The sequence below is a fragment of the Drosophila ficusphila genome, unplaced genomic scaffold, assembly GCF_018152265.1.
Source record: "Drosophila ficusphila isolate 14025-0441.05 unplaced genomic scaffold, ASM1815226v1 contig_198, whole genome shotgun sequence".
NCBI classification, from domain to species: Eukaryota; Metazoa; Arthropoda; class Insecta; order Diptera; family Drosophilidae; genus Drosophila; species Drosophila ficusphila.
The window spans coordinates 210,024-222,679 of NW_025064092.1; the positions used below are offsets into that span (position 1 = coordinate 210,024).

Below are 12,656 nucleotides of genomic sequence, written 5' to 3' on the forward strand. Positions count from 1 at the left end.
CTTCCATTTCGAATCCCATTCCTCATTTCACGCTCCATATTTCATATTCTCCTCCGATCGATTTGGATTTCGCGACTGCGACGCGGAAGAGCGGAGAAAGCTCAAGGGAGATCGGAGATGGAAATAACCCCGGGCATCGGATCGCGGGGACAATGATAGTGTTGATAACAAGTGCTTTGCACTGGATAGAAGTGGGGGTATCTCCCCAGAAACGTCGAACAGTGCACGAAATAATTCTTGGACATTCGAAACATTCGATTAACCTTTGCATAAAAAAACCGTATAAGTTGTTGGCTCCTTTAGTATTTTTTTTTTATTATGGAAAATGTAACACACTTTATTAAAATAATATAAATAATATAATAATACATAATTCTTATAAAAATAATAAATTCATACAAAAAATTCAACAACTTATCCTTTGTTTTTATTTTTCTATGGTTGATAAGTATTTTTAGCCACTGTGCGTCGGCGCAGCTTGGCGTTCGCAAAAAGCACAATTCACGATCATCGGAGATCTATAGTTTGGAGAGGGAAAAGTGGATCAGTACAGACCATGACTCCTAGAATTTTTTTTATGAAGTGGTGATATGTTATAAATTCACGTGCATACATATTTTGATTTGTAGATAATCTCTAAACTGATAATATTTTATGTTTACCACAATTTACTTATCTCTTGGTTTTATTTTTATTTCCTTACCTATGTATAGATCGACTTTAAAAGTTTACCATAAACTTATAAGTAGGAAAAGTTGAAGACCTAAAATAAAACACAACAAAAGGTATTTTTTTAAAAATGCTCCAACCATTTGCTTAGAGTAATAAAAGACAGTCGGGGTGTTCAGATTATTTTTTTTACCTCATAATAAGTAAAGTTTGGAGGTATTTTCTTCGTCACCTATATCTCTGAAATGTGTATTTTAATTTTAGACTAGAGCTCATGTTTCCCACGTCATTGATTGTATTTGACCAGCTCCCCCTTTTCCTGCGGTGGGAAGAAACCCCCAGAGATGGGTTTGCTCCTCAAATCAGAGCGGGCAAATACGACTCAACGAGGTGCTAAAAGATCCCATTTGTGCTCGATCACTGGAGCCTTTAATTGAAAAGATAAGCTTCTGCGGAAAGTGCGAGATTTCGTTACGAGCGAAAGAGAAAAAGCGCTCAAGGCCCGGAGTTGAGTCGGAAACCCCAGAAACCCCAGAGACCTCGTATTTAAATTGGCAACTGATTCATACATGTACTATATGTAGGTGCATTAGGCAGAGTTGATAAGCATAATTAATTACGCTGCAAGAAGGTGTGCTAGCCAGCTTTGATGTATCGACGGGTCCGCCCGGTCTTTTGCCTGTCATCGCAAAGTGCCCGCCCCAAATCTGAGTGTATTTAAATAAATTCAAACGAATTGTAATTGATGGGACACCGGGCCCCCGGAAAATTTTAACCAATGGTGGGTCTTTCTTGAATGCCGCCGAACCGGATTGATCGATTCCTGGTTGACATTTGGTGATGATTTAGGCGCCCTTCCGCTTGACAAATTACTAATTCGAACAGCGCACTTGGAGCTTCATCGATCATCTAACCGTTGGATTCCAACGATTTCTGGATGATATGGTATTTCGGGAGAAATGGTTTATGATATGTGTTTTGTAGGGAAATTACACAGGACCAGAAAATGTGTTTGCATGCCGCATTCTCGTTAGAATTAAGAATGGAATAATAACTTGTTTGTTTGGAGTTTTTAGTAGGAAGGATGTGTGCTTTTTATATATTTGTTTTTCAGAAATCGTAACCCCTATATTTTGTTTCTTCTATTACAATAATGACATTCATATTGTCACTCTTAGGGTTTCAGTAGAAGATATCGTTCAGCTTGACTTTCTTGCCAACTTCATATTTGTCTCCGAGCTTATACGCTGTAAAGCATCAAGCATTATCCTAAAGAAAAATGTAATTTAGGCTTGGGATTATTGATCTCCTCAATAAAACATTTTTATTTAAAAAGGAGCCAGAATCAAAAAAGTTATTAATTTTGTCTGAGTAATTTTATTTATTTTCATGTCAATTTTTAATTAGTTCAATCAATCAACATATTTTTTGTCAAACAAATTGATTGAATACCAATGAATCAAGGCTTTACCCGTCATTATATAAAAACCGCTCGTTTCTTACAATTGGTAGAACAATTTCAGTGGGTGGCAAAAATAACCCATACTACAACTTTTGGGGAAATTACAAATATTGACTTTCAGCCAAGCAAACATTGCTTCCGTGCTCTTCAAGGACACCATCCAACTGGAGAACCCGTCACAAAATTCATTCCACGCGTTGCCTACAACAAGTTCGAGCTTTCAGCACACGACATTGATGAGATCCTGATTGGAGGTGATGCAGCAGATCCCGAGAAGGACTTCCTCAAGGACCAACAGACTGCCAACGGGAACGAGCTCCCTAATGTGTGCGAAGCTTTCAGCTTACAATGGTTATGAGATCCCGACTTGGAGTGATACCGCAGGTCCGGAGGAGGACTCTCTTTTATTAAGGGGTTATATACCTTCTTTGTCGAAGAAAAAGAGGAAAGTTCGGAATTTTTTTTAGGTATGTAGCAATTATTTAATTGCACGGGTATTTTAATTTTTTGATAGTACACTTTATTAACTATGTTTGTGCAAAATTTCGTGGAAAAATATCAATTAGTTTTTAAGGGGTGGCTGTTTCCCTTAGAGGCCTTTTTTTTTTAGAGCCTTGCGGTGATAACGCTCCTGGTCGAACCAGTCAATTGAAACCATAAAAGTAAAAAAATTTCATTAGTTTAGAGTAATATCTTGTGCTTGAACGAACGATTTAAAAAATTTTTATTTTTGTATGCATACGGGAACGTTTTATGCTAAAAATGAGCTTTTTGCTCTCTAGAAATTTCACTAAAAAATTCATTTCGGCGAAAAAAAAATTTTTGCGTGAAAAGTCGATCGTTCAAGCACAAGACAATTTCATTACGAACATTTGAAAAAAAATTTGAAGTAAATCGGTTCAGTAGTTTTCCGCCAATCGTTATCACCGCAAAGTCATTTTTCAAGAAACACCATTTCGAGATATTCGCGTTTAAAGTTTCAAGTTCAGTTTCGGGCCGCTACGAGGCGCGCGGTTAGGAGCGCTGTAACTTTTTTTCAACTGCTCGAATCTCTATGAAAATTTGGGAAAATGTTCTCAAGGAGTGGTTCTTTAAGATAAAGCAATAAAAAAATTTTCGATTTTTTGAAAATAAAAAAAGGTATATAACCCCTTAAGGGGGGGGTAAGGTTTTAAAAAATTTTTTTATATTTTTTTTTTTTATTTTTTTCTGAATGACCAATGTGTTGAGAACATTGTGTACAAATTTTGAGTCAATTAAAGTCAAACTAACAGAGTTACAGCGTTTTAAACAACCGTATTTGGACGTATTTGGACGTATTTTCACGTATAAAAATACTTTGAATCGATTTTGCCGAAGACGTTATTTTGAAAGTCGGTGAACATCAGAACTCAAAATCTACTGAGCCGATACTTTTCAAATTTTTAACACAAATTCTCAACACAAATACGCAGGTAATCAGGAAGAGTTTTTTTTAATTTTTAATTTTTTTCTATTTTTAAAAAATAAATTAACAGCGATTTTTTAAGCTAAAATCGCACTTTTCACTCTCAAGTGCTCCCAAAAAAGACAAAAAATTAATTAAAAAAAACTCTTCCTGATTACCTCGGGATATTCATTATCTTCACAACGCATATCACATTTTATTTTTAAGATGATCCGTTATCGCCCTATGATGTTCACCGCAAAACAACTTTTTCTTAAGGCGCTTCGGAAGATTAACCGCCACAGGCTTATTTCTTAATATTTTTTAATACTTTTTTTTATAATACTCTTCAAAAGTTAAACAATAACATGTAATTAAGCTCAATAAAATAAACTTACTCATTTCGCCGCAAAAAAAGATCAAACATAGCCCTTTTTTTGGCCTTTAAAACCTTACCCCCCCCTTAATAGAGAGATTCACTGAACTACTAAAGTTATGTGAATAATATAAGTCATGATTTCTTTGCATGCTTGTGTTCTTTTTAGCTCAACCAATTAAGTCGTGATATGATAACATTTATTTCTTTAACGGGTGGAGGGAAGTACATCTTTTGAGCCATTTTAAAGAGTATTTGGATTTTTTTTAATTAGACGGAAATTGAAAACTAAAATGCTATTGAAAATACTTTATGATTAATCAGGCAGTACTACAATAACATTTTGTAACAGTAGTCAAAATGCACTTCAATTCTACTTTTTCCCAATAAATAAACCCTAAGAAGCGTTGTTTAAAGCCATCGTTTCAGTGAGTTGATATTGGTCTCGTTTGGCGTATATTACAGGGATTTGAAATATCGGCTATAACAGCATTTACACACAATTTACAAACGATTTGAACAGTTGTGAAATGAGGAGCCTCTCAGCTATTTTTGCTGATCAGGTGAACGATGTTGGCGATCATGCGACATCCGTTCTTGTGGTGCAGCAGATTAAGGCACGGATCCCTGATCTTCTCCTCCAGCAGCTTGATCATCTCCGCTCGCAGGCACTGCACCATCTCGGCGGTCTCGAGGTCGTGCGCCTTCAGGATGATCCAGCCGCTCTCCAGCAGAAAGAGGAAGTCGCCGTCGTGCAGCTCCACCTTAAAGTCGCTGCCGGCAAACAACACCATGGCGATGAGCGGCAGCATGGAGCAGTCGCGGATGTAGATGGCGCTGGTGCGCACCTTCTCCTGGTAGACGAGGAACGGCGCCTGGAAGACGGCCACTTGCGAGTTGACCGACGACGGGTGGATCTTCACATAGCCATCGCCGCGGGTCTTGAAGCGCAGGTCCTGGTGGCTCGGCTCCCGCGGCACCGCACCGCCGGCCGTCTGGACGTAGACGCGCTCTGGCGTCATGATCTTCACGATGTTCGGGTACAAAGCGGCGCAGAGGAGAGAGGTCAGCAGTCTGTTGTTGTCCCCGTTGTGGTTCTGCTCCACACCTGTTAAAAAATGGTTTTCACATTAACTAATAATCATTGAAAAACTGTTTGCAAAGATTTTACTTGGATTAAGTCTTTTCCTATACAAGCTTTGATGGTTTTAAAATAATAATAATAAATTGAATGTAGATAACATTGTCCTGAGCACTTCTTACCCGTTAGCGTTAAAATATTGTCGCATGCATTTTTGCGCCTGCGTGGCACGTTGATGGGCACAAAGCCAATGGACACGAGCAGCTCCAGGTACTGGTACTTGAGGTCGGCTATCGTTTCCAGAGTGTTGAGCGACAGGAAGTGCTCGCTGGCATAGTTTCTGCTGGCTGCATAGTTGCCCCTTCTCGCCACGTCCAACCATTTCTTTGGAATAAATACATATAAATATATTAACAAATATGTTAACAAGGAAAAATGTTGGCTTACCCTATAAGCCTGCAGAACTGTAAGGTGATCGCTGTTGCCCAAAGCGAACATGCGCTTGCACTTGTCCGCCTCCGTGCGCTTATTCAGTGGACTCACGAACGGGGACTTGTTGCTCAGGCAGGCGGCGATGGTCAGCACGCTGTCCAGGCACTGGAAGATCGCCCCGTACAGCATCAGCTTGCCAATGCGCACGTCCACGGGCAGCGCAGCCAGATGGTGGCCCAACGGCGTCAGCTGGTCCTCCGCATCGAGGGCGCCCACATCCCTCAACCGGGTCAAGGCACCCAGAACACTGTCCTCCGAGGGCGCCTCCAGCGTTTCCAGGAGAACCGAGAGCGTGTTGCGCGAGGCGAACGTCTGCAGCGTCTTGATGCGCAGCACAATCTGCTCGAGCGGCACGCGCTGGATCTCCGGCACCGGCTGGGCGAGGATGTGCTGGTGGTAGCGGTGGCTGGTGTACAGGTGGATGCACACTCCGGGCATCACACGGCCGGCACGACCCTTCCGCTGCTTGGCGTTGGCACGCGAGACCCAGACCAGGTCCAGCGACTCCATGTTGCGGTTCGAGTCGAAGCACTTCTCCTTCATCAGGCCGCAGTCCACCACGAACACGCAGTCGTCAATGGTCACCGAGGTCTCGGCTATGTTGGTGCTCAGCACGATCTTTCGTTTGCCGGGCGGCGCCTTTTTAAAGACCAGCGCCTGATCCTCGCCAGAAAGGGCCGAGTGCAGTGGCACTAGGATGAATTTGCCGGCGCGCGGCGAAAAAATGGAACTGTCCATCAGGGAATCGTGCACCGACTGGATCTCCCCGAAGCCGGGCAAGAAGATGAGGATGGTGCCCTCGCGGGGCCACTCGTGGGATCCCTCAACGATGTACTTCAGCACGGATTCAATCAGTTCCGGGTTGATGGTCATGGGCTCCATCAGGTAGATGCTCTTGCACGTGGTTTTGCTGTAATCTAAGAGGAAGTACTCGTATTAGGTGGTCGAAATCAATGCGTTGCCAAAGAAAGACTCTCACCTGCATATCGACAATAGGTCTCGGCCAGAGTCAGCTTTTCATCCTTGATCTTCTTTCCCGGCGCCTCTCCCGAAGCCTGGACATCGGCGTACTCCAGCTCACGCTCCAGTACGTCTTGCTCCTGCTTCTTTAGCTTGCGGCAGTATTTGGTGTCGTACTCCATGACAAAGTCGCTCATCTCCAAGATGTCCTCCAGGAAGAGCTGCTGAACGGGGAAGGTGCGGCCAGGAATATCCAGCACGGGCGCCCCGCCGAAGTAATCCGAGAAGAGGGCAGCATTGAGGGTGGCCGACATGAGTATCACTTTCAGGTCTTTGCGTTCACGCAGCAAGTTCTTGAGGATGAGCAGCAGGAAGTCGGACTCCTCGGAGCGCTCGTGCACCTCGTCCACGATGACATGGGTGACGCTTCCCAGCAGCGGATCGGAGGCCAGTCGCCTCAGCAGGATTCCAGTGGTGCAGAAGCTGAGGCGCGTGCTCTGCGACACCTTGTTCTCCAGCCGGATCTGGTAGCCCACCAGTTGGCCAATGCGATCCAGACGCTCGGCCGCCACGCGCTCCGCCACTCCGATGGCCGAAAGCCGTCGCGGTTGCGTGCAGATGATCTCCACGTGCGGCAGGTTCTCCTTCGGAGACAGTTGCAGAGCGCGGAAGAACCAGTTGTCCAGGATGAACTGCGGCACTTGGGTGCTCTTGCCGCAGCCCGTTTCTCCGGATATCACCACCACGGGCGAGCTTTCGATCAGCGCCAGAATGCGTTCGATTTCCGCGAAGGCGGGCAGCTGTTTCCGGCCATCGATGACCTTCTGGTAGCGCTCCTCCTTCCGCCGCTCCACGAACTGCTGCAGCAGGCGGCGGTTCTCCCGGGCCTGCGCCTCCGCATTCCGCTGGTGGCCACCCTCGTTGCGCGACGTTTGACCGCGGGCGTAGTGAGAGGGCTTCGGTGCCTGCTGATTCTCTCCACCCAGATCCGATCCACCGCCCTCCGCCTCGTCGTGGAAGAGCGAGCGCTTCGGCGAGGGAAAGGCAGTGGTGTCCAGTCGACCGGCCAGCTGTTCGTTGGACTGCAGCAGATCGCAGATGCTGTACACGCAGGGAATGCCATCGCGGCAGATCTCCCTGGCTTCCCTGTACAGATGGCGGGCGTAGCGCAGGCGCAACTCGTGCGGGATGTCGTGGCAGGTGGTTTTCAGGTAGACGAAGGGCGCCTCGTACGGGTAGCGACTCCCCGGCGGAAAGCGCACCTCCACGTGGAACCACAGCTCGTTGTCGTTCTCGTCAACGCTGTCTGAAAAAGTTTTTAAATTAGGAACCTTTGGTTTTGTTGCATTGCTTTTCAGGAAATAAATTTCAAGATGAGAGAATCATAATTGAGTTACTAATTCGCGAGTTTTGTAACATTATTCTGAATCTCAATGCCCCAATTATAAGATACAGTTGGTTCACCCCGCTCACCCTTCTTAGGAGTATCCGTTTCCGTGGGCTGTGGCGGCAGGTGAGCGAAGCGGCACTTGGGACCGAACCTGCAGGTGCCGTCGCGGTCAAAGTTGCGACACCGCTGGGGCGCCTTCTTCTTTTGTCGTGTGCTGCTTGAGCAGCAGCTGCGGCAGCTGCCAGAACCGCCTCCCTGGCCTTCCGCACCTCTGAGGGACTGTGGGCGAGCAGGTGGTCGATGCGGAACTTGAGATTCCACACGCGGTTCGCTTCCCGTTCCTCGTACGCCTTGTCGTAGATGGACTCCAAAGCCTCCTTCTCGTCCGCTCGCATATCGAGCAGCTCCTGCTCGCCGGGCGGCTCGAGGGGTAGCTCCTCCTTCTCCGGGATGCGCATGTAGCGGCGGTACAGCAGCAGCAGCGCGGCCTCTGTGTCGCCGGAGCAGTGATCGTAGGCCTCCAGACAGTGGACGGCCTGGAAGCCATAGTTCTCCAGCTTGGCCAGAGCATAGCGGCGCAGACGATCGCCGTCGCTGTCGTCGCCACGCGAGGAGCTCACGCCCTGGACACTCTGCACAACCAGAGTGCCGCGATCCTGCCAGTAAGAGTGCTTCACGCCGTGGCCTCCGCGTCCGCGATCCTTGTACTTGCTGATGTCGTCCAGCCGGAAGTCCGGTCCGTGGATCTGACGCAACGTGTCCATGGTCATCTGGCGGGACTCGTCATTGAGTCGAAGGACGTGGAGCTCCGTTTTCCGGGACTTGTTGTCCGCCGCCTGCGATTTCGGCACCGCGGGCACGTTGCTTTTTGGAGATGATTGTAGGAGTTTGATAAATGACCATCGTTGGATTACAGGTGGCGTACTCACGTGGTGCGGATGTCGTTGGGACTGCGCAGGAAGCAGTCCTCCATGTGTTGGCGCGAGCTTTCGTCCATGGCCACCGTAAATCAGGCTGGAAATTTCACAACAAACCGAATCCCCAATAGAGCAGTCAAACCATCGACAGCACCACACCGATACTATCGATAGACTCATGCCGGAAAAGACCATCGATGCTTGGCGCCTATCGCGATAAGAATTTCAAATTTAATATGTAATAAATAATTTTGTTCAGGAAGATTCGGCACTTGTTTTCGTTATTTTAATTTTAAAAATTAACTATTAGATGTATAATATTAAAATAATCTTGGTTGTGTTGTTAATTAATTACATTATATAAATAAATTTTATTTTATTTAAATATCCCCCATGTTAAGGGGGGAAATTGAGCCCCAAAATTTAACAAGCCAACTGTGCCAATAATTATGTTCGTCACTGTACGTACATAGCTTTAAAACTGAGAAACTAGTTTAAATACAATCCGACAGATGGACAATAGATGTGAATCCCCTTCTGAGATTTCCCAGGACAATGAGTCCACATTAACAAAATAGTTTAGTTTTTTATTGGAGGGATATTAATATCATTGGTTAGAACGCTTCTTTTTAAACTTACACCTTAAAATAAGTGAATCGTTGATAAAACTTAACCAGGTTATCCAGTTAAGTTGAACATTATAATGTTCTTCCTTTAGCTGTTACATATGTAATAATGCATAAGTCTTGTTTTGTCATACAGATCTGCTCCCTGAATTTGATCTTATTTTTTTAATCAAGGCCATTTAATGTGTTAATGCATTGGCAGCGTAATCAAGCCAATAAATATAGTTTCTTTAAAAATAAATGATTATCGTATTTAAAAATTTAAGAGCTTATTTTAAGAGATCTTAATTTGAATTTGAAAAATCGACTCAATGTAATATTATTAGGGATAATATAGAAATAATCTTTTTGTACAAAAGCATTTTCGAGTAATATTTATGATAATCTTTTGATTTTTTTACATTTCACCGAGAACGTAAGCCAAATAATGAAAACTCTAGGAGCAAAATAGGCTTGGAGCTTTATGGATCCTACATTTTGGATGCGATCTCCGGTAGCCCCAGTACAAACCGAACACTTCGAGCAACCACATTGAAATCTCTGAACAATTTTTTTTTTAGTTTTTTTTAGTAGTTTATTGTGTTGTTGGGATTTTCAAAAAAAAATTCACGCGAGTTCAGGCTCAGCAAGCTCACTTAGTATTCCGAAATATTGGCGATCAAACGATCAAATAACGTAATTGTAATCAGTAATCCGTAATTTCCACGTGCGTCGCGATGATGAACCGATTGACGGAGCGTCTGGTGGAGGCCAAGGCGAGGTGCTCGGACTACCGCAGCGTGACAAGGCTGAACGTGTGGGGCGCCGAGCTGCAGGACATCTCCATCTGCCTGGGGATGCCGCGCCTGGAGGTTCTCTCGCTGAGCAAGAACAAGATCAGTTCGCTGAGCGCCCTGCAGAACTGCACCCGCCTGCAGGAGGTCTACCTGCGCTCCAACGAGATCGCGAGCTTCGACGAGCTCGACCACCTGGCCAACGCCCCAGACCTCAGCCTCCTTTGGCTGCAAGGCAACCCGTGCGCCGAGGCCGCCGGCAGCAACTACCGCACCTGCGTGCTCCGCAAGCTGCCCCAGCTGCGCAAGCTGGATGACGTCGATGTCAGCGACCAGGAGCTGCAGGCCGCCCTGCGAAGCGCTCCGTCAGGGAAGACTGCTCCTCCTCCTCCGACTCACTCCCCCGTGGAGCAACCGACAGCCGGCTCTTCGAAGGGAAAGGAGCAACAGGAGAGGCAGAAGGGGGAGAGGGAGAGGGAGAGGGAGCGCGAACTTGAGAAGGAGCGACTGTGCGACAGGCAGCGCGAACAGGAGCGGAAGAGGCAGGAGGAAGAAAGAGAGCGGGAGAGGGAGAGAGAGCGGGAACGGGAGAAAGAGATGATGCAGAACAGACTGAGGGAACAGGAGCGGGAGCGGGAGACGAAGCAAGAGAGGGAACGGGATAACCGCGAGAACGGAACTGGAAACCAGGAGCTACCATGGTCGGGGGCCCGAAATGCCAGCGGCGATGCCGTTCCTGGTCTACAGCAGCGATCCTCCACCCCACCTCACATTCCGCTTAACTATCCGAATCCGATGCTTTCTCGTCGCCAGGACAACTACGAGTCGCTGCTCCGGACAACCGAGCACATGAACATGGCGGGGGTTAGTGGGCCACTGTCGTCTGTCCCCAACACCTCCCCATCGCCATCCATCTGCTCCTGCTGCAGAGATTGTGGCGCGGATTGGCGACGCCCCCAGATGAACGGCAACCTGCTCCGCGCCTCCTTGTGCCTCATCCACGGGATGGACGTGGCCGAGCTGGAGGCCCTCAGCCACGCCATCCGCACCCAGCTGATCAGCCGGTCGATGCCCTACTGACCGCCACCTGAACCTCCATTACTGAACTGAACTGAAGCCTCATTGGAATCCAGGAATCTGTTCTGTTCCCATGACCAAATCTTAGAGATCTTCCGCCAGATTTGAGATTTTTTGCCCTATTCAAAAATTTTGTACTTTTTAATAAGTCGTACCAAATTTTTAATTTAACATTCTTTTAAAATTGGCTTAATTGATATTAAGTCAATGTAGAACCTAATGTATTTTGGAACAAGCTTTTGATCTAGTATTAATATGATATATAATAAATTCTTATTTACAAACAATTATTTTTCTTTTAATATGTGTAGAATTACTGGCGATATCATTATTTTTTCTTATTTCTTTTTTAATTAATGTATGTAAGCATATTATTCCTATTATTTAACCCAAAAATAATGCTACATTATTTATTCAGAGCTACGTTGCAGCTTTACAAATAAGACTAATTAGATAATTAAAAAAATCCTGCGGTTGCGGCACTCATTTGGCTCGTTAATCACTGTCGCAAGATGAGCTCGTGGCGTCTTTGGCCAGTCGAGATTGGTTTTGCAACTACCAGGAAATCCCAGGCGATCATGATAGAGATATGGCCATCAGGTAAACAGCGCGACTTTTCCGGCTTACAACAAAAGGGCGACTCACGGCAGTCGTAAATAGAGTTACATGCTGCCACTTTGGAACGGCAACTCCGCATGGGTCCGAGTTTTGTTTGTTTTTTGTCACCGAAACCAGGAGACATGTGAGCCCGGGAAAAAGATAGGGAAACAGACACCACGCCTCCTCCTCCTCCTCCTCCTCCTTTTCCACTGCCCTCCGTCTCGAACAATTAAAAGCCAGTTAGGTGAATTCGGTCCCAGAAGAAGACGTTGCCGAAGTTAGGCATACAAAGTAACAATGATAAAAACGCGGTCATGTTCATTTGGATCAGAAGGTCGATGTGGGTTGTGTTTGGTTTAAGAAGAGTCGGGTTGGGACGTTGTAAGCGATTTCCTTCTAATGACAATTCTTACATCTACATTTTTTCGTTAGCCGTCGACATTTTTATGGCCTCCATTTAAGGGGAACTCACATAATGATCTCGTTTCGCTGGGCTTTTATTTTCACTTAGTCGCTTTGAAGTGCGCCAAAAGTGAGCGAGTTCAGCGAATTTTGTGAGCCATGTTTCGGAAATGGTTTATGTATCTCGCTCAGGGTATTATATAATAACTATTATTATGACTCGCACGGAAAAGGTTTCTGAGTCTTATTCAGAATTATAAGGCCTATATGAAATGGACTATATATAAAAACTAGAGCTTCCACAAGTTGGTTTAATTTACAAATAGGTACATTTTTGTAAATAGAGATTATAAAGAATTAAAATCTCATCACTTATATTTTGATCTTTATTTCCCTATTAAAATG

General features: G+C 45.4%; 2 protein-coding genes across 2 annotated transcripts; one reads left to right on the plus strand and one right to left on the minus strand.

Annotated features, from left to right (window-relative positions):
• Positions 1–4,111: 4,111 nt before the first annotated feature.
• On the minus strand, positions 4,112–8,948 carry LOC108091231 (putative ATP-dependent RNA helicase DHX57). Its single transcript, XM_017190337.2, is given in 7 exon segments — positions 4,112–5,041; positions 5,197–5,398; positions 5,462–6,423; positions 6,486–7,772; positions 7,940–8,062; positions 8,065–8,720; positions 8,786–8,948. Coding segments are annotated over 7 exon segments (3,864 nt in total). The 5' UTR covers positions 8,854–8,948; the 3' UTR covers positions 4,112–4,475.
• Positions 8,949–9,906: 958 nt separating this feature from the next.
• LOC108091140 (putative uncharacterized protein DDB_G0271982) lies at positions 9,907–11,536 on the plus strand. The gene has a single exon (XM_043207481.1). The coding sequence runs from the start codon at positions 10,116–10,118 to the stop codon at positions 11,250–11,252; it is 1,137 nt and encodes a 378-aa protein (XP_043063416.1). The 5' UTR covers positions 9,907–10,115; the 3' UTR covers positions 11,253–11,536.
• Positions 11,537–12,656: the final 1,120 nt, after the last annotated feature.

Coding starts and splice junctions, on each gene's coding strand:
- LOC108091140 (XM_043207481.1), top strand. CDS start 10,116: ATGATGAACCGATTGACGGAGCGTCTGGTGGAGGCCAAGGCGAGGTGC.